At 32.0% G+C, this 22,381-nt stretch overlaps 3 protein-coding genes across 3 annotated transcripts in view; 1 reads left to right on the forward strand and 2 right to left on the reverse strand.

The window, feature by feature from the left end:
- LOC105158674 (small subunit processome component 20 homolog) overlaps positions 1-2,969 on the reverse strand; it is a 28,286-nt gene extending 25,317 nt beyond the window's left edge. Inside the window, exons 1-3 of the mRNA XM_020692282.1 lie at positions 2,804-2,969; positions 2,599-2,721; positions 613-770 (exon numbers count right to left, since the gene is read on the reverse strand). Of these exons, the coding sequence (XP_020547941.1) occupies positions 613-770; positions 2,599-2,721; positions 2,804-2,872 (350 nt within the window). The 5' untranslated portion in view covers positions 2,873-2,969. The remainder of the gene's footprint in view (positions 1-612; positions 771-2,598; positions 2,722-2,803) is intronic.
- LOC110011746 (CRIB domain-containing protein RIC4-like) lies at positions 6,289-11,634 on the forward strand. The gene is made up of 3 exons (XM_020692889.1): positions 6,289-6,608; positions 8,562-8,690; positions 11,290-11,634. Exons 1-3 carry the CDS (start codon positions 6,470-6,472, stop codon positions 11,520-11,522), a joined length of 501 nt encoding a protein of 166 aa, XP_020548548.1. The 5' UTR covers positions 6,289-6,469; the 3' UTR covers positions 11,523-11,634.
- LOC105158736 (galactolipase DONGLE, chloroplastic) lies at positions 18,258-19,672 on the reverse strand. Its single transcript, XM_011075575.2, has one exon. It carries the CDS (start codon positions 19,638-19,640, stop codon positions 18,258-18,260), a length of 1,383 nt encoding a protein of 460 aa, XP_011073877.1. The 5' UTR covers positions 19,641-19,672.

Genomic DNA, 22,381 nt, shown 5'->3' on the forward strand with positions numbered 1-22,381 from the left:
AAACAAAATCTCAACATTTAATGCCTACATTGTTAGGCTGAAACATAAAATCTCACCCATCTAAGCACAAAAAAGAACTGCTACATTTAAATTCCAGTTGCACAACATACACATTTCCTTGTAAATTCCATAGTGATACATAACTACAGGGGGATCCAGCCCAGACCAGAAACTGCAAAACCCTCACAGATACAATAAATCCTGCTTCTTCAAACAGTACACTTACCTCAATACATCCATTATGATTTTGTTTTTGAGAGGGGGAGAGAGAGAATCCAGTAATCAGCAAGGACAATGCCTGAACTGATTATGGTCTATAAGCAATTTGAAATCAGTTACTGCACTGTCTAATTCTTGGGATCACCACAAAAGTGACAATTCTTAAATTAACTTTTACACATTAACCAGCTACACTCTGATCTAATCTATTTAACTCTAAACCTTGTAAATTTGGCACCATGTGGATTGCTACAAGTGACAAGCATACATGCACTCACAGATAGCATTGACCAAAATCATACCAAGAAAAGGATGAACCTCATTAAGAATCTCATTCCATCCAAGAAAAGCAACAATTCTGCACATCCTTTTCAATATAAGACAAAGAAGTACCTCAGTATAGGTTCATGCGACAATCTCCCTTCCATTTTCAATCTAGATAGAAGGCTGGAGACTATCAAATCCTTTTGCAAGATAATTTGTGGAAGTGTTTGTACCAAGGGAAAAATTTCCTCATAAATTGATATAAAATCCTCAGCAGTGTTTAGTTCCTGTATATCATGACAAAAGTTGCACAAAGATTGTGAATATGGAAAATTGCAATTAAGTGTATATAAAAGCATAATCTTTAAGCCAGTTGAATTTTAACCAAACATATTTTGTGCAGAAGCAATCTTTAAGCCAGTTGAATTTTAACCAAACATATTTTGTGCAGAAGCTTTATCGTACTCGTCCACAAAGACAAGAGTATTTCGTTTGTTCATATTATATGACTGACATAAATGAAAACAGGATGTCGTTTCAGTGGTAAACTGGGACTGCATGAATAAGTTATAATAATATGCAGCAGAAAAAAACATGGCTTATGTTCAATTTTAACTAAAACCTAACGAAACTATTTGACTATCAATGGGGAAAAAGGTAGGAAATTAATACCAAGAAAAAGACGAAAAGACTGCAGCAAAGGAGAACCACCTATCTCTTCTTTGTGTTATAGAGTTTCGCAACCTTTTTCTCTTTTAGTGCATATCTTATGCACTTGATAGAAAGACATTTAAGATGTACTGATTCTCATGCTTCACCAAATACTAGACATTGGGCAGTAAATGTAAAGAAAGAAAAAAAAGAACTTTGTGATTTCAGTCATCGATAAAAAGCATTGAGCAGTAACATAGTGTCATAGACCACCAGCAATTTATCATCACAAATAATCATTTCAGGGAGTTCTCAAAGATATAAATGCTTGTTTTATAAAGGAAAGACCAAGCAAAAGGCACACATCCTCATCTACAATATATGTACAAGAAACTAGTTCTGCATGGACACAAGTTGGGCAGATACAACATGCTATTTTGCATTCCAAATCACATTACAATTTTACACAAATCATTACTCTGTCTTGTAAGTTAACTTTGTGAAATATGCATATAATTAAAAAATTCTAGGTGATAATTGCACTTTTTGTACTATCATTCATATGAATACTTTATTTGCATCATGTCATCTCTACATATAGAAGTGATTGCTGCCTGTTAACAGATAACATAGTACAGAAAAAATCTATTGGAGTTCAAATCACCAATTTCAGTTATAGCACATAGAATTGGACACCAAGGGTACCAATAAAATAGTCTCTCTATTTATTCCGTCAGAGAGCTTGAGCTAGGCATCATTAATCATCGGCCATCGCATGCTTAATTAAACCTATTTGCAAACACCCTCCTCAACCTTAAACCGCACTTTCGTTCTGTTATAGATGAGCTAATATGCACTTTGCTGTTGGACAAGTACAAAGCAGTTTGGCAGAATAAATAGATTTTATGAGTGCAGCAAGGAATTCTAGTCGGTTCAACAAGACAGTTTGAGAAATCCCTTGGAGATAAAGGATTCTTGACAAAGTTGTCTAACAATGAGACATAGTTCCACAGGCACCTTAGATGCAGCTTTCAGCCAATGTTTCATCAACCACAGAACCAATAATTTTGGGAAACCCAGTCATCTGCTTAGATATTTTCAGACTGCAATGTATAAGAGTGTAACCTTTGTAAAGACTTCAGAACCCAATCAGCTAGGAAAAATACAGCACTTAGTCAGATCCACAATATATTTCAGAGCGCTTTTTCTGTGAAATATTATAATTTATCAAAATTGTCTTAATCTGTGCACTTTCTGTTGATTAAGCTTCACCACTTAAGAAGGTTCTTAATCCCAATTATTTTTCCATAACAGCCAACTAGAACTACTTTAAGATTCTGCATCGTATCTCCCTTTATATACGTCAATGCTGATTCCAGCAACACAAACATGCAGACATACACAACAAAGACCTTCAAGCAAAAATAGTAAAAAAGGAAACATAGAAGAAAACAAGTAACATACTCTGTATTCTACAAGACAATCACGAAAAAAGGACGAGCCTTCAGAAGGTTCAGCTTTCAAAGGGTCAAGACTCCGGTAGACATCTATGTCAATCTCCTCTATTCTTTGAGAAAATGTCTTGAACTGCGTCAACAAAATTCATCAACTAATCACAGTACAAAAAACATACAACTGGAAAATCCAAATCTTTTTCTCAAAAACTTACAACAAAACGGCGGCCGCCGGAAGATTTATTCAGAGACTTCACTGCACGAGCCTCTGAAGGCGTCGCCATCTTCAAATTCGAGAGGCTTACTGCGTTCACAGTATGAGCACCCTAAGTCAGGGTTTTGGGTTTAGAAAATAGAGAGAAAAGCTGAAGAAGTTTTATGCGTGTGTTTCTCGATTTTTGTCTGTCCTTCTCAACCTTATATTTATACCAACTCGTCCTGCCAAAATCGAAAACAATATGAACTACGTTTTGTTTCAGACCGTCTTTGGATTCGTTTTGGGCCATCTCTGGATTCGTTTTGGGCCATCTTGAGATGGCCCAAAATAGACCCAATATTTGTGTCAAAATAAGTTTATTTTTATATAAAAAATACTATTTATTTTTTCCATTTCTTTTTATTTATTTATATAAACTTTATGTAAAAAAATAAAATTTTATAAAAGTAAGTGAGTAGTCAGACTCACCGTTTTTTTCTTTTTATATTACTTTTATATCAAATTTGCCGAAGTCTACAACAACCCCAATTTTTCTTTTTTCTGTTTTTGCTTATTTATTAATTAATACTATTAAGTATTAATAGGTGGCCCCATGGGCCAATGGAAAGAGAAGTCCCGAGATGGCCCCATGGACCTTCCCCAATTAGGAAGCAAGAAAATCAGAGCCCAGAAGAAGGATTCGTCTCTTGGAGGCCCAATTATAAACAAAACTGCCCACAAAGCACTTGTCCAGGTTGATTTGAGAATTATTTGTCAATCTTTATTAAAGTGATGTTATTCAAATGAATAGAGTAAGTATTTATTACTGGCTCAAGTATTTGTTGTGTTTACTATTTACATTGAATAATATTTTGATGTCACAATAAATGCACACAAATCGAAAGGTTAAACCCATGGAGTTGTGTTGCGCATAGGTTGACAGTTATGAGACCAATTTTTTAGGGTCAATTTGAAACGTTCTAACTCAAGGATCTCAAGATAGGGCATCAATAGTCTTTAGAGACGTATACTAAGTATGCAATACCGTGTTCCATTGACGGGAGATGTAAGTCATCTATAAAATTTTAGTGGGTTGGTCAGCAAGATAATTGATTCACGAATTGACTTGTGGAAACCGTTATATTGGCCGATCGGTTGTACTGTAAAAACGTAATTTTCCAAAGCTTTCATATGACAATTCCCATAAGTCAGTTCAATCAGTCGACTATCTAGCTAACTAACACACTAAAATTTTATAGACGTTCAACGTCTATCGACGATGAAACACAACATTCATCTAATGAATGTAATATCTAGTGCAAGTTTCTATAGGACTCACGATACCCAGTCTTGAAATCCTCGCCTTGGAACTTTTTAGACCAACCTTCAGAAGTTGGTTTCATAGCTCCATCTAATGTAAATCCCAACTGCATAGGTTGTAATTGATCTGTGTGCATTTCTCGTGATATTAAAATACCGTTTAATATAATTAGTAAATACAACAAACACATTATGTCAAGGATGGACACTTGCTATATTCATCAAGATAACATTACTTTAATAAAAATTATTGAATAATTCCCAAAACCATCAATTTAATTGATTTTTTGGTCACCTATTCCAACATGTAAAACCAAGGGCTTTGAATACATAGTGGCAAGTCAGTCAAACCAATATATAAAGTATATCAAGGCTTAATTTTATTTCGGGCATGTTAGCTCTGATAAAAATCATGTGATGTAACTATTAAGTTTTTATCATAAAAGGATAACATGGTAACTAATTGGGTTCAAGAACCAAAATTACTACAATTTTGAAGGATAGACAACTGAAATTGCTATATTCAAAATTAGAGGACCAAAATTGTCAATCCTTTTAAAAATACAAGACCAAAATTACAATTAAAAAATTACAACTTGAACTACCACGTCATCAAATCAACCTAAAGCACCAATTCTAGGTGTTGATGTTGATTCACATGGAATTTTTTGGCGAAATTAGCTGAAAATGACTAAATTTGCCATAATTTTAAAATTATAAAATCAAAATACAAATTTTAATTTAAATAGGACAAAAATTATCAACTCCCCAACTTATGGAACATCTTTTCCATCTAATGACAATATTGAGGACAAATAAGTTGAGAGATTGTGAAATATTTGCAGGAATTTAGAAGATAAATCATTTCGATCTCTACATATATTAATTTTTAGATAGGTTGTGGCATTTTGAAGGACTTATTATTATTTTTTTATGGTAAATTGGGGGAGTTATTTTATATTATGAAACTACACATCACATCACCTTTGATCAACATTCCTTAGTGTACACTTCTGAAATGGCATGAAGCCATGCAATGGGATTGGAGGAATTAGTTAAGGGGCCCAAAGAGAGAGAATTTAGAGGGGAAAATAGGAAGAATGTTGAAACTGTTAGCTTAGCACGCAAGACAAAATATTGAGAAAACAATAATTAATTAGGAAACCCTTAAGCAGGAAATGATGAAGAGTTGGTCTGTGGGCTCAAATTAAGTAATGACCAAACAACCGGATAATTACAGTTTTGGTACTCATATATTGTGATCAATTCATTTTTAGTTCCTAAATATATTAAAATTTTATTTAATTTTTCATTTTTCAAATTATTAGCAGTTTCGATCTTTAGGTTTAATTAATGATTATTTTGTCCTTTTAAAAAAAATATATAGTACAATTATCTTTTTCCTATCTTCATGATCAAGACCAACAAGTTTTCGGAAATAAAAGTATGTCTTCATAAGTTCATACACTAGAAAAAAAAATTACTATTGGCTACAATATTAATGGCTATGGCTAAAAATATGGTAAATGGCTACTACTAAGTACGGTTAAATAAAATTGATGCAAAAAACTAGGTTTTCCACCATGAAAAAATTATTTGCCACGACTAAGAGCCATGGTCAAAATATTTGTCATGGCTGAAATGTTTTAGCCACCACGGCCAACAACTGTTGCGTGGCTGTGGTCAATAACTATTTGCTACGGCTATTTGTTATTAACCATGGCAATTAACCGTAATTAAATGTTATAATTCTTTCTAGTCATACATTTCTTTGACTGCATTGTTCTCTGGGTATTCGAAGTCCTTGATTTTACGCAATTTCTCCAATTACACTACCCGGGAATACCGAGGACTTGTTGGAGGCTTAATTTTATTTTCGAAAGCATGTTGGGCCTAGTCGTCCATGAGCATAGGGAAAAGATAGTTGGACTATATATATATTTTATTTGAAAGGGTAAAATAGTCATTAATCAGATCTAAGGACCAACTGTTAATATTTTAAAAATTGAAAGATTAAATAGAATTTCAATATGTTTAGGGATTGAAAATGAATAAATGGCAATATACGAGTACTAAAACTGTAATTATCCCAGCAAACAAGAGTACAGTAGGTTGAGTTGTACAGTTTAACTCACTAACAACAACTCCCTCCAACCCAACCCACTGATATCATAATTAACCCTCCAACTCCCCCCCTAACCCCTCACCCTTTGTTGCTTGCATCTGCTTCATATATACATATATAGCTTGTTCATGAAGCCTGCACTATTCTGCTGTTTGCAGGGCTGCTATTAATCTGGTTGGAGATAATTACGTTGCATGCTTGTCTGCTAACTTTGTTACTAGATTGGATCATCGATTGTGCATGTTTGGGTATGTAAAAATGATGATAAGAGATGAGCGTCTCGAAAGGTTTTTGCTTCTTCCCTTCTCCATCGGCTGTGACTCTCGGAAAAGTGTTGCTCTTGCCGCCGCCGCCCATTCGCCGGACTATTCAGAACCAAGTACTCTCTCTCTCTCTTCTCTTTCTCTCAAAGGGGTGTTGATTGGATTGAATTTTCGGGTGAATAATAATTTATGTCGTTGTTATATTGAAAAGGAGTATATTATCCCTATGTGGAAAAAATATAGCAATTTATCCCCCTATATTTTTTAAAATGAAGCAATTTACCTTCTTATACATGGAGATAAATTGCTTCAATTTAAAAAACATAGGGAGGTAAATTGTTGTATTTTAAAAAATACAGGGAAGTAAATCGCTATTTTTTTTTCATAAGGGGGTGATTTGCTCATTTGCGATATCACAAGGGGTTGCTTGCATTTTTCCCTTGAATTTTCTATTGCAATTACTTATGTTGTATTTTTTGTTGGTTTCTAATATACAAATCATATATAAATTTAACGTAATTTTTTAAAAACATGGAGTATATATATATAAAATGAACAATAGTAAATTGCAATAGAAATTCGACTCGGTGATTTATATGTTTAAATTCAAGATGTATGCGTGATTGTGGGGCCTACAATAATGAGGTCTAATTTAGGTGGTGAAGTTGAGATTGCATTACTATAAGGTCCAACGTGTAAGATGTTATTCTAATTTAATAGTAGTTGTAGTTATCTGATGCGGATGATTAGTTTATGATTGCAATAGTTGTCGATAGTTGTTAGATATAGATATTTGATATTAATATTGTAATGGATTTACTCAAAAAATAATAGTTAATATAAAATAATAAAATTTTAGTAATAAAAAATTTGTAATCAATTTTTAAACAAATATTATGTTTTAAAAATAAAATTTAAAATAAATATTATGTTAGTATATTTTTTTTTTAATTTATCTAAAATTTTATAACAGGTTATAATATTTTATTGTGCTAATTAAGTCTAAGAGGAGCAATTTGTCACTCTACCAACCTCAATATTTTAGAACTTTTTGTTAAATAAAAACAATAATATTTCCACCAAATATTGATTGTCTTTTCAACTGCCAAACATATAATAATTAAAGCCCATTTTCATTTAATAAAGAAAAATGCTCCCCACTATGTGAAATTTTAGTACGGACCAAATTTGGGTAGACACATATCAGTTATATGATAAATATAATATGTTGTTATCATAATAAAAAAATAAATAAATTATTTTTTATATTATCTACTACAGTCAAATAAAATAAAAGTGAAATTTAAGTTTTGACTATGATTAATCAATTCGATTTAATTGTAGCCAGAATAATTTTTTGATCTGAAATTTGAAGCGACGAACTATTATTAATTGAAATAACTCGATTACAATCACTTCTTGTCAAATATCAATATATAACAAAGACAATTACAACATCAATAACATCAGATAAATGAAATTGAGACAACACCCACTATACAGTAGAACAACATCCAACGCATACAGCTGTAGCCAAAACAATTATCATGGTGTTCTGTTGTAACTAATTTTTTGGTATTTCCTGCAGAAACAACGACTATAACCGTTTCAGGTTATTTATCATTTTTTACCATGATAATTAACTATAAAAAAATTATTTTTATTAATGTATATGATTAGTTCGATTTAGTCAAAATTGATTTAAATAAGAATTATTCCCTCCAATTGAAGTAATGTACTTCATTTCCCCGTTCCATTACTGGTTATGAACAAATCGAGAACTTGCAATCTAAAGACACTTCACACGTCACGAACTAGAAAAATCCTTCTTCGTTCCATTCCTATTCCAAACCCCCCTTCTTGATGATGATACAAAGGGGGTATTTATACTTCGTACTGCAGGTAATTAATACAGGGACGTAAATTCATTTTTACCCCTCACCGATTGTCAATATGTGGACGTAATCCACTAACTAGGGATAATGTAGTAATTACAAAACAATTAAAAATGTACGGTTTCGATCTCTTGATAGTTTGGAAATGACATCGTTGTCCTTGGCTATTTGCAGGAGAAAAGGTTGGAGAAGAGAAGGTGTCCAAACTGAAAATGAAAAGAAATCAGGGTGTTTCTAAAGCATCATTCTCTCAGGGATTACAAAGATTAATCAACCGTTTCAAAAGTTTCTCTCACTTCTTTGGTAAGTTAACACTATCAACCATCTAATAGGGGAAATAACATGTTTGTCCCGTAATTTAGGATTTTTTTTTCGTTTTTGATCCCATTAGTTATGGAATTTTCACTTTTAGTCTCGTAATTTTTTAAAAAATTGTAAATTTTGTCCCATGATATCTTTTCGTTAGATGTTTAATGAAAAAGGCCATATGACCATTAAGTGTATGGACCAAAAATGCTATTTTTTAAAAATTATGGGACCAAAAATGATCATTCTATAACTTATAAGATCAAAAGTGTAAAAACTCTAACAGCCACGTGTTAAGCACGTGGTCTTTTCTATTATAATATATAATAAAAATGTGTCATGGGACCAAAAATATTATGTTTAAAAGTTACGAGATAAAAAGTGAGAATGGGACTAAAAATGAAAAGGTCTTAAATTACGGGACGAAAAATGTCATTTTTCCAAAATTGATATCTATGTTTTTCTTGACTTCATGAATACAAAATTTAATTACTTCATTAATCAAATTAAGAGGAAAAGATTTAGAAAAGCAAATCCAAGTGGAATATATGGAGGGATTTTAAAATTACATATTTGTTATTTTTTAGTAATATTAGCATCAATTTTGATTGTCAAATGAAGATAAAAATATTTACGGAAATTAAATAATTTTGTTTCGATATATTTTCAAAAATAAACTAATCGTCGTCCTCAAAATAATTGTATAGGAAAAATTATAATTTTAGTCCTATAAGTATGGGAGTGACAGTTTTTTCATATGTATGAATTTGTTTTAGAAAATTTGTCGTGTAATTTTAAAAAATTCTCATTTTGAGGACAAATTTGGTCATAATGTGCTAACCTAGTTTGAAAAGTGCCCCTAATTAAATTGATTACGTGCACTTTTTTAATCATTTTTACATAATAAAATTATCAAAATAGATACATACAGAACTAAAATTATCACCCCTGCACCCTACATTTATATATGATTAAAATTATAATTTTTTCTAATTGTATATGGCATGGGCCAAATAGGAGACATCACCTATTCTAGAATGATATCATATCAAAACAGCAAACCCCATCATGATAAGGAATTTTTTTTTTCTAAGATTTGCATAATTATAAATGCTCCGTCGTTATCTTCTATACTACTTACACCGCAATATCGACTTTTTAGATTATAAAAAATATCTCGTATGTATTCACAGACGACGATTTGTGATACCGCGACACTAAAATTTTTATGTTGATGATATACTTAAGTTGATTTCTTTTATCTAGTTATTTATTTATTTTAAATATAGTATTTTAATTTATATATTTTATTTTTATGTATAATATATTTTAAAATATAAAAAAAAAATATTTATTATATGCACGCAGAGACGGTGTGCCATAACAACTAGTTTAGAAAATCAATACCCATAAGTTAAACCATCATCCAACAACTAATTTAATTCATTAGTCTCCATTAGGTTTTCATCCATATTTGTGGTGAACTGACTAGAAAGTCTTTGTGGACAATGAATTATAATTTTAATTTTTTTAATATTTTTTGGGCCAAGTGGACAAGTTTTTAATTTTTTTCTTTTTATCAAACTCAACCTTTTGTCTATTTTTTTCTTTTAAAATGCAACAACGGTATAGTTAACAATTATAGACCCCCATTCAAAAAAGACATAATTTTTTATCGAACATCAAGAGTATTGATGATTTTTCAAATAATAAGGATATTCATAACATACCAAATTTTAGTGAGCTTGTTGTCTTTTATTGTAGTACTGAGGTTTTCCAGATAACTAGTGGTGGGGGGTCTTCAATCTACCTGCCTCAATTGCCATCAATAAATGAATTATTATTATTATTATTTTGAGTGAATCGATTATAATTATATTATGAATTTTAATCATCAACAATCAATATACGTTAATTATTAATATTAAATATGCATAACTAATCAATAACTATTATTACTGTAAACCAATACCCACACATTAATGGGACTCAAATCTATGACCTCTTGGTCATAGAGCTCGATTTCGCTAAATGAAACTAACCCTCAACAGTTTCAAATACTTAAAACCACAAAAACAAAAGAACACAAGAAAAGGGGAAGGGGGAAAAAGAATACAAATTTTGACCTGTAACTCATGGAAGATGTCATTTTTAGTCTTTCACGAATTAATTTTCTCAACTTAGTCCTATAAATTTTAGTTTTTTGCAGTTTTGGTCATTTTTCGACCAATTTCATCGAAAAATCGTATGTAACTTGCACATGGTCAAATTAAATTGCATATTTAGTCCTGTAACTTAAGAGAGGTTGGTATTTTTAGTCCTATAATTTAAGATATTGACATTTTTGGTCCTATACAAAATTGATTTATTGAACAAAAATTGCAACTTAATTGGATAATGTGTGAGTCACATATAATTTCAGATCAAATTAGCTGGAGAAAATGACTAAAATTACAGGACTAAATTACAAAGTTTAATTTATACGTATCTAAAAATGCCAACCATACTTAATTACATATTTTTTTCCCCATCATTTCTCTATGCTAGTTGATTTTACCTCATACTATAATTCCCTTAACCTTCTCTATGTCATCAGTTTACAAAGAGGAAATGGAGCAGATGGAAAAGGAAATGGAGATAGGGTTTCCAACTGATGTGAAGCATGTTACTCACATAGGCTTGGACGGATCCACAACGCTAAATCCGGAAGTCTCCAACTCCAACTGGCAAAATCTCAAACCAACTGAAATACTCTCATTTCCTTCCATTTCTTTGCAAGAATTCCAACTTGCCATGTCTGCCCAATCTCACACCCCCCTTAGAATTTAGTGTCCTCTATTCATAAGAAATGTAGCTGGTGTTACTATACGAGTGTGTTTGGAGGTATTATTTTGTGTGATATGAAAGAATTGTTTTGATTTTTTTTTTGAAGGATCAAGAATGTGCACGAAAAACGACTTGATTTGTATGCGATTAATGTGCTAGCAAAGTTGATTTATAGCAAATTGGATATTCAACTGCAAGAAAATGGATTATTTCCCTATATTACAAAACGATCCTTAAAGCGGTTATTTATAAGTTTTTTTCAATTGTTCGATTTTATGTGAACTTCATACAGATGTTAAAATGATCCGGTCGACGGCCACAGTGAGTCCATATGTTTGGATTTTGGAGGTATCCAGACTATGTTGTAAAGATTCTAAGGGTTCGTTTGGTTCAAGTGAAAGAAAAAGGGAAGTGAAAGGTGGTGGGGGAGGGGAAGAATAATAGTTCTCCTTTAAGTTGTTTGTTATGATTGGAATGCGAGTAAATCTCAAATACTTCCATTTGTTGGTATGAGAAAAAGAGACTGAGAAGAAAAAACTATTTTTTGTAATTTTATTGAATAACTATTTTCTTCATTTTGTACTAGAAAAAAGAATAAATTAATATTATACTAATATAATTTTAGTATATAAAAAAATTAAAAACCTTATTAATAAAATATTTATCAACCAAGAACAAGAATATATTTTATTTAGAAAAATCAACATTTTCTTTGATGCAATAGTTTTCAGCAATTTTATTATCTTTTCTCTGGCCATTATGTATGGTATTATGAGTGGGAAGCAAAAAGGAATTGGAGGAAAATTATATATATGGCAATAGAGTAAATAAAAATAAAATATATATTTTTATGTCTTTTTGACATTATACTTTCACTTTTCTACCCTATTTTGAATGAAAATAAAATTGGAATCCAGAGGAATTTCATATACATTGAGTTTTACTTCCCCTCTATCTCTTCCCAATAAATGCTAACAATCTCTTATACATTCCCTTTTTACTTCCACTTCTTTTATACTCTCACTTTTTGCTCCAACCAAACATACTCTAAATAAATACTTTAAGCCCAGAGCTTGTTTGTAGATTCAATTGAGGAGAGAATTATAATTTTGGTTCCTATACTTACCACTTATTTCATTTTCGTTTCTAAATTTTTGAGTTTGACAATATTAGTCTTTAAATTGATATTTTTTTAATAATTCTGGTCCCTGTCGTTAGATTTTCTGTTAGAATTGACGAAGGCAGCATTGGAGGGGAAAAAAACTCCTTTTTCCCACCTTGGATCTTGGATAGTTCATGAAATAGGTTAAAAACATCAATTTCCACTATTTTTGTTCAAGTTTGAATGTTTACTTGAGAGATAATTAGGAAAAAAAAATTCTCATTCTCAAAACTCCTAAGAAGTCTAGTCTCCATTCTTCAGCAATTGTGGATTTAAGCTTCCATTTTTAACATCATGGACTCCTTGCAATTTGGGTAGAAAAATTCATGCCTGTCCAAATCATGATTAGAGTTTTAGGGTTCTACACTTTGTGGATTTGGGCCTAGAAACTCAAAAATTTCAAATGGATTTTGAAGAAAATTAGTTTAATTTAGTGAATAATAGAAAATTATCAGTGAATTTGAGAAAATCCATTTAGGTCCCTTTGGGAAAGAACGGGAGTTGGAAAAAAAAATGAGAGAATGAAGTAAAGATTATTTAAAAATAGTTAGATTGAGGTTTAATATTGTTAAGCCCAATAGTTTGAGAACCAAAACTGAATAAGTGATTAAGTTTAGGGACCAAAATCATAATTTTTCCTATTCTTTTCCTATTATTTTTGCCTCACATGCATATCACATGACATTTCTCTATCAATTCTAATGCCAAATCTAACGACAAAGACGAAAACTGTTAAAAAAGTATAAGTTTGAGGACTAATATTGTCAATCCCAAAAGTTTGGGGACCAAAACTGACTAAATGGTTAAGTATATGGTCCCGTTTAAGAGCAACCTTCAAGACCTTCAGAAAATTAACCCACATATCAAATACTATATCTATCATCAATAGACAAAATCAATGTAAAAACTTAAGTTGTAACTATGAATAAAAATTGCCATGGCTAACTATGGTTAGAATATTATCGTTGGTAATTTTTAGCCATAACAAATATTTTGATCATGCCTGTAAAACCAACAATTATGAATTATTTACATTACCATAATTAATTAATATTCACTCTAATTTTTACCTTTTGACAATGACAAATATAAAAAAAAATTATTTTTTCTTTAGTGTTGGAAATTCTCATGGCTTGATCTTCTTATATATGAGGCATGTGTCTGTTTTCACCCTGATGGTCAAACAATTATGGTGGTCAATCCAACAAGTTTGTCAATAGGGAGTTCCCACCATTCAGTCCTCACATTTTAAAAATTATAATTATCCCACTTTAGCTTTATTTTATCTCATGTATATCCTACTCTGTTGAATCTTGTATGTGATATTCTAAAATTATCTATTATAAATTTTTTAGTGTAATTTAACTTTTTGAAGATAAAAAAGCCATTTGAATTAAATTTCAAGGAAAGTATAATTTGATTATTGTACTGATGTTGCAGTACTTTAAAGTAAAAATTATTGGCTGGAAAAAAGCGAAAATACAATTAAATATGACAAGATGAAGGAGACAGTATTAATGAGAGATTGAGAAAAAAAATAAACAAAAATAAGGGCTAATGTTATTATATATTTTGGGCATTTTGGTTATTTTTTACACTTTTTTGTTAGGGTTAGTAGGAAGTGTTTGCGAGCGTTTCAGAAAAGCGCTTTTCAACTTATGATTTCAAAAGTACTTTTGAAGTGTTTGACATTTCAACTTCTACTTCTAAAACGGCTAAAAAAAGAGTGCTTTTAGGCCAAAAGTTAGAAGCACCCCTACCTGTTTTGATTTTTTTTGTAAATAAACTCATCGAGGATATAAATAATTAGATTATTTGCACGTGGGATGATTCATTGGATGGATAACTCAAAATTAAATTAATTGGGCTTAACTTAATAAAAAAATTAGATTTATTAATTAAGAGATATTTTGGGCTTGTGTCTTTAATTAAATGACATTGGACTTAATTAGGTTATATTTTATTAAATCGGATTTAATTAAATTCATTTGGATCTCAAAATTATTTTAAATTTAGTCCACTAAATTAAGGTCCATTAGCCAAAAGTTGACTTCTATTGTTGAAAGGAGGTTCGACCAAGTTATACTTTTTGAAGTGCAAACTTAAATTTGTTTGGGGCGCTTCTCTATATGATATAATTGGATCATATCATATAGGAAAGAGTTTGTCTTGTAGGTTAGTAGAATGTATCTAGACACATTTTCACTTATCTACACAAGACTATATATACATATATATATATATATATATATGAGTGTGATCATAATAATGCACATAATATAAAAACCACAGAAAACCCCACCCTCCTCTCTAGCAACATAGGCCGCCCCTTTTCTCTCTTCTCCAACGTTGATTTTGATCTTTTCAAGTGAAGGGATCAAAGTCGTCTTCCTCGCGGTGTGGTATAGATCATTTCTAGAGGATTCCTTCTTTCGAATCTAAGGTGAATGAGCTCATTTTAAATTACGTATCTTCTTTCGTTTAAACCACAAGGTTGTATGATTGGATTCTCTCTAAACCCTCACACTTCGCCGAATGCTCGGAAACACCAAGGGTACACCACTTGATTGAAATTTTATGCATTAATTTTATGGTTTCTTACCAGGCTCGCTTCCACTCGCGCGTTCCCGGGCCGATTCACTTTTCCTTCAAACCCCTATGAAAGACATGCTTGATAAAATTTCTAGTGGTGGATGTTCCTTCAGCAAATAAAGTAATTTACAGGGGGCCTACTCTTAACATCTTTGGTGTTCTTGGCCTAGATTTTTATTATTGTACACCAACGACTGGGATAGATCAAGAGTACACCCATTAATTGGGTTATGTTAGGTTTTAATCACTTTATTTTGATTTTTCGCACTTCCGTCGCGTTTTCTAAACCGATCCACTTCCTTTATATTCAAAAAGAAGAAAAATTGTTTCATCCCCAATCAGAGGGGGAGTACAGGCAAATTATTTTATCAACAACATTGACAAGCTTTGCATGAAATATTCCCACCATAAACTATTAGTGACAAAATAGACTTAATAAAATATTCCACATTACTAGTGTATCAATTACTATCCACATGTCATTTATAATTCTACGTATAATTCTTTTATCGTTAGTTCTTATTAATAACATCTTTTATAAAATAATCGTCAATTGGAAAACTCTTTATTTTGACGAAGTAAAACGTTCTGTCATGACTTAATTATACCTATTATAAGTGTCAATATCAAAACTATCATCTAAGTTTTTTTCACTAATCATTTTTTCTGTTCAATTTTAGGGTAAAAACTACCAAAAACCTCTTTTTTTTTTTTTTAAATAATTCAAAATTTTAAATAATAAAGTAAAATTGAAAAACAAAAAGAAAGAGAACACTGGAAAAAGGCAATAGGGAAAGCCAACTTCAATGACTACGGGACGTCTCTCTCGTTTGAATTCTCGACAGCGATACCGCTTGCCAGGCTGCTACTGAGGTGGGATTACGCCTAAAAAGAGCATGTAATGTGCCAATATTGGGAACATGGTTGATTATTGAATACAATATTGGACGGTGTGTCTAATTTTTATTTTTAATTATTTCATAAATTTTTGGAATTTAATGTAATTTACCCCTTGTGATATTGCAAATGATTGTAAATTACTTTCTTATTAAAAAAAAAATAATAATTTATCTCCCTATATTTTATAAATTGAAGTAATTTACCTCTTGTGTTTTTAAAATGAAGTAATTTACAACAAATGCTCACATACCAATTAGATAACCCATGTAGCTGGGTTACGTATTGGATGATGGGTATAAAACTAGCTTTTGAGGGCTTGTATGAAACATTCGAAGTCGAGAGTCTCAAGACTAAGCATCCAGAGTCCTATAAAGGCTTGTACTAAATATTGTATTCATCCAATGAGTGTCATGTTTCATGAGTGATAGACATTGGACGTCTATGCAATTTTAGTGGGTTAGTTGACGAGGTAGTCAGTTGACTGAACTGAATTGCTGGAATCTGCCTTGGAGGCTTGATTGGTGTGACTGAAATTTCTGACTCCGATAATACGAGAGTAGTCCTCACACTTGAGAAACCATGGCAATCACGTGCACACGATTGCTACATCTTGGATCTACAAGAGGTGATTGTATCATCGACATAACCATTATAAGTCTTGTCCAGTGCTTGGATTGGGATTGTGGGCTTGGGTCTACTGAATATGATCTTGGACCAATTTTTCAACACCTATAAACTCTAAAGTTATAGAACTTCGACAACTTAATTATGTCTTATTAGTGAAAATATAGACTTAAAAAATGCGTGTTTTTCTTGGCAATACTCATTGATTGAACCACTACATATTGACGCGGCTACAGTTTCTCGTGCAAAAATTAATGGTTCAGACGATGCCAATAATTAAGGAATATCCCACATTAAAAAAAAAAAAAAACTTTTGATTTTAGGTTCTTAAACAAGGTCTACGTATAAAACCTTTGTTTACATTAATTAAGATATCCGTGGACTTCGTCAACTTATTTTCGGCGATAACCATCTAACTAAAATAATCAAATTAGATCAATTATCATCATCTTCCTCATGGAGAAATTTTAATTCAAGTCGGGTTTAGACCAATCAAAACCAATTATACAGTAAGTATAATATATTTATCGTGTGATTGCTCTATATTATTAAAAAAATAATTAATTATATGATAAATATATTGCATTTGTTTTATAATTAATTAGGTCTAGTTGAACCTCGATTGAATAAAAATTTTCCCTTCCTCGTGATCATTTGCATATAGTCATTTGATAATTACTATGTCATACATTAGTTTGTGGAGTATGTACTAAAAACTTCCATCTCTCTCTAGTTCAATACAAATGGAAGCATGGGCTATTTTAGCTGGGACTCAATTCAATTAAATTTAAATTAAACATATGGTAAGTGTATTAATTGGTGTATAGTTTAAAAAAGTGATAAATCACGTAACAAGTGTGATATATTTACTCTTGATTATTTGTATTAGCCAAACTTTATTCGGACATAAATTTTATAAAGAGACATTGTACAAGTACAAGGCCGATGATATATATATATATATGGAAAAAATATAATTTTAAAATTGTGTAACTTATGGGGATGGCAATTTTTGGTCATACACAAATTGATTTTTGCAACTTAATTAGTTATATAACTTTAAAATTTGACAAATTTCATCATTTGGACGGAAAATTGCATGTGACTTGCAATAACCCAATTAAATTATAATTTTAGTCCTGTAACTTGGGGGGTTGGCATTTTGTCCTATAATTTGAAAGTGTTGCCATTTTTAGTCCTTCATGAATTTATTTAGAGGAGTAAAATTGCAAGTAAATTGCAATTTCAGATCAAATTGACCAGAAAAGGACTAAAATTGGCAAATCTATAAAATTATAGGATTAAATTATGAAAATTAATTTGTACAGATATAAAATGATACCAGTGAGTTTTAGAACTAAAATTGTAATTTTTTTTTACAGTCAGAGATTAATTATGTCAAGAATTCTTGTTAGAATATATATATATATATGTATATACGTATACAGATGCAATGGTGATCATGTCCATTGGGACTGAAACAAATTCACCATATTAATGGCTGCATTTCTCCAATGCAAGTGGTCCAATCCTTGTACGCCTCCGAAGAACAACCCTTTTGCCCTCTCCATCAGATTTCCCAATTCATGATCCCTATGCCAACTCTTAGGACACTTGAGCAACCCAATATAGTTTTCCAGGTCATGAACACAAGAGGGATTATGCATCTTGAAGAAATCGAGCATCAACTCAACCCCTACGTGGGCATAACAAGAACAGCTCCATGGGAACTCAAACCCCCCACCAAAACCCCTGAAATTCTCATTGAAAACAACCCCAGGTAGCTTTGTGATGGGGTCATTCACATTCACTACTCTAAGAACTTTCACTCCCAACTCTTCGCACCTCTTCTTGAAGCCCGAATTACCAACTCTTGGCCCTCCAAACGAAAACACCGTCACCGGAATCTCCTTCTCGGACCCGTTATTGCTAGGTTTATTCAACCCGAGCTCTGCGATGTCGTATGCTAGAAGGAGAGCCAATGAGCTCCCCATGCTGTGCCCTGCAAGAGTAATGCTTATTTCTTCATCTTTATGCTTGTGCACTAACCTAGACACTTCCGACAGTAGCTGCTCTCGGCAGCTCTCCAGCCCGAACCTGCTACCGCTTTCATTCGAAGTGTACAAGCTCAAGAACCCGGCCTCCACCTTCACATTCGGCCTCGGATCGTGCGGATCCAGCCGGGCTGGCGTTAGTGAGCTCATTAGGTTAGCTAGCCATTCGGGGTTCGTCACCGTCCCCCGGAATGTGATGACTATATCCCGCCTACCTAGTGTCTTCACCTCCCTATCTGAGGCCACGCCCACATATCCAATCCATCTAGCAGCCCCAGTTTGGATAGGGATGTTGATATCCGGCGCTGCCGCATATATGTATTTGGTGACTTCATAGCCCGAATCCGCCAACCCCGCTTCTCTCAACATGCTTCTTTTACCATACTTGCAGTTCAAGTACCTCTTGGAGCTGGGATCGAGATCAAATGCCTTGTAGCAGGCAGCTACCAGCTCTCCATATCTAATGATCTCATGCCTCAGCAGAGGGTCTAAGGGTTCAACCAAGTTTTCCCAGTTGTTCAAACCTTGGATGTCTCTCCAAGCACTTGCCAGCTTCGAGACTACGGATTTTGCACTAGTTATCGTCCTCGTTCTTGACTTGGCAGCATAATTTACCGAATCCGGTGCCGGCCCGGATTGCAGGTAAGTTTGGGACAATGGAGTAGTAGTAGAGGGATTTGATTTCAACAAAGGCAAAGAATTACAGGGGTGGGGGATAGGGTCTGTGACGAAAGTAGCAGAGCTCATGATGGGATTTGGCATAGAACATGATAGGAGTGATGAAGCCATAGAGGAAAATGGGGTTTTCCCTGGTGAGATGTATGAAGAAAGAAGCAAAGATTTGAAGCGGGAGGGGTTGAGGGAGCGAGTGAGAATATATAAACATGTGTGTATAGTAGTAGCTAAAGGGTACGTCGTACGTAGAGAGGGGTTTGACGAAGGGTTGTGGGATGAGGACTGGATGGCCGGAGAATAACTATAATTCAAACTACACGCGCTAAGACACGTATAATCTCATCATATACTGTCTCCGTCCGTATATTAAACTCCAGTTTGACTTCATTGCTTGGTTTTTTCAACCACAAGTACACAATAAGTGAAAGTATTGAAGTACATATATATATATATATATAGCTACTCTCTTTGTCTTTTTTTTTTCTTTTTTTTTTGGATCGTAGTGATTATTTACCGGTTCTTCAATATGTGTTGGGGATAATTATCCCGTTTCTTTTATTGAGATTTGATATAATTATACGTGGTTCATTGTGGTTTGAAATATCAGACTTAATACTTTGAAGATTTGTTTCTATCTAATAAATAGATTTATGCATTGGTAAAATTCAAGAAATTTATTGATATCGGGAAAAAAAGTTAAATGAAAATCAACATTTATCCCCCCTTTACTTATTACAAATTTATTGCAGGCCAAGCTAATGTTTTCTGACCTTACAAGGCTGAACGTGTACTTTCTCACATGCGTTAGCATGTAAATATATTTGGTCGAAAAATATTTGCCATTGTGAATTAGGGGTAAATATGAATTTCTATTCAACTAAATTTTTGCTAATATCCACAAATTTAATGAATTCTGAATGCTAATGTGTTAATTAAGAAGCTTTAATTGTAACTTTTGTTCTATATCTCTCTCTCTATATATATGATTGGTGGAGTTTTGATCTTGTGAAGAGTTGATTTGGTAATTTAAATTAGAGAAAATTATTTTTTTAGTCCGCTAAATATATCTAATATTAATTTATGTAACTATTTTTTTTATTAAGTTCTTTAAATTTAGAAAATGATGAAATTTAATCCTCTAATGATTCGAAATTTTAATCTTTGATTGAAAAAATAACATGGCATGCAACTATATATTTTTTGTTAGTTTTTAGTCTTATATGGCTTTACACATAAATTGAAGACAGATTGGATATAATTGCAGTATATATAATTATAATTTATAAAAATAAAATTATTATTTTTAAAAAAAATCCATCCCACGCACCACCATCCCCCTCCCCTCCTTCCTCACCACCCTGCTGCACCCCGCGAAGGGGGGGGGGGGGGCCAGTAGCTTATCGCCCTCTGCCATGATGGGTGATTGTTGTTGCCTAGGGGTGAGTCGATGTGCCCTCCTCTGCAATAGCGTCATCATCCCTTCACTAGTTAATTTTAAAAAAATTAATTAAAAGTAATTTAAAAAATCAAGTTTTTAAAAGAAAGTGAAAAATATTTTTAAAATATTACTAAATTGATTTATCTTTTCCTAAATTTATAAATAATATAAAAAAATTTAATATTATTTATAGTAATCGTCCGGTCAGCTTCACACTTATCTAGCCGTACACGTGGATAAAATTCAAAAATTGATCGGAAAAAATTACATACAAATCCTAAATCGTCCTAAATTTCATCAATTTTAAAAGTCAAAAGAACTTAATTACAAATGACATAACTACAGGATTAAAATTAATATTCAACATATTTAACGTACTAAAAAATCAATTTTCCCTTTAGACTATCAATTCATCAATTTCCTTCTGCTGGAATTTTAAAAATCACCAATTTTCTGTCATCATGTGAGAAATAAATAAAAAATGACATAACTACAGGATTAAAATTAATATTCAACATATTTAACGTACTAAAAAATCAATTTTCCCTTTAGACTATCAATTCATCAATTTCCTTCTGCTGGAATTTTAAAAATCACCAATTTTCTGTCATCATGTGGCGTACATGTGGAACAATCTATGGAGTTTCACAAATTTCGGCCAAAAAAAAAAAATAATAATTCTCAATGCAATTTGCGAAAATACTAAATTGATAGATCAAATTGCTAAATTAATTTTTTGTGTATATAGGACAAAAATTGCAATTAATACCCTTTGAAAATATTTTTGTTGATGTCTAGTGGTTTGACATTAGTAATTCTAGTGTAGGGTATTTCTGAAACATCATTTTAGGAAATAAAATTTTATATAGATCATACAAAAAGAATTATGAACAGTGGCAGTATAAAAAAATACTATTTCTCGAATTAAAATAATACTTATCCATAAATAGTGGTGTGCAGTTTTTACTTTAATTAAGATCCCCTTGCGTTACTATATATTTTTTGTACAATATTTATTGCATTCTATTATTCAATAAAATTTACCTTCTGAAACTGCACTCAATTTACTGCTTTTCTACTGCATCTTGCTTACTTATATTATTGTTGTCGGATTCTATGAGCTATTCTTGTCGGGTCTCGTGTGCTGTGTCGATGGGAGTTTAGTGTTGTTGTTACCCGACGGAAGTAATTGTTTACTGCGGACTACTAGTCATAGGATGCTCCTTTCTCCGCATTACGAAAGACGCTATGTGAGAGAGGTTGTATTTATAGTTTTTTCTTGAACATATATATTAAAAAATAAAACTTCCATTATATGTTAAAATATTAAATTGAGTAAACCAATCTCAATCCATATATAACATATATCTATGGAATTATTAAAAAAAAAAAAAACTCTACTATGTAACATTTTTTA

The sequence above is a fragment of the Sesamum indicum genome, linkage group LG3, assembly GCF_000512975.1.
Source record: "Sesamum indicum cultivar Zhongzhi No. 13 linkage group LG3, S_indicum_v1.0, whole genome shotgun sequence".
Lineage (NCBI taxonomy): Eukaryota > Viridiplantae > Streptophyta > Magnoliopsida > Lamiales > Pedaliaceae > Sesamum > Sesamum indicum.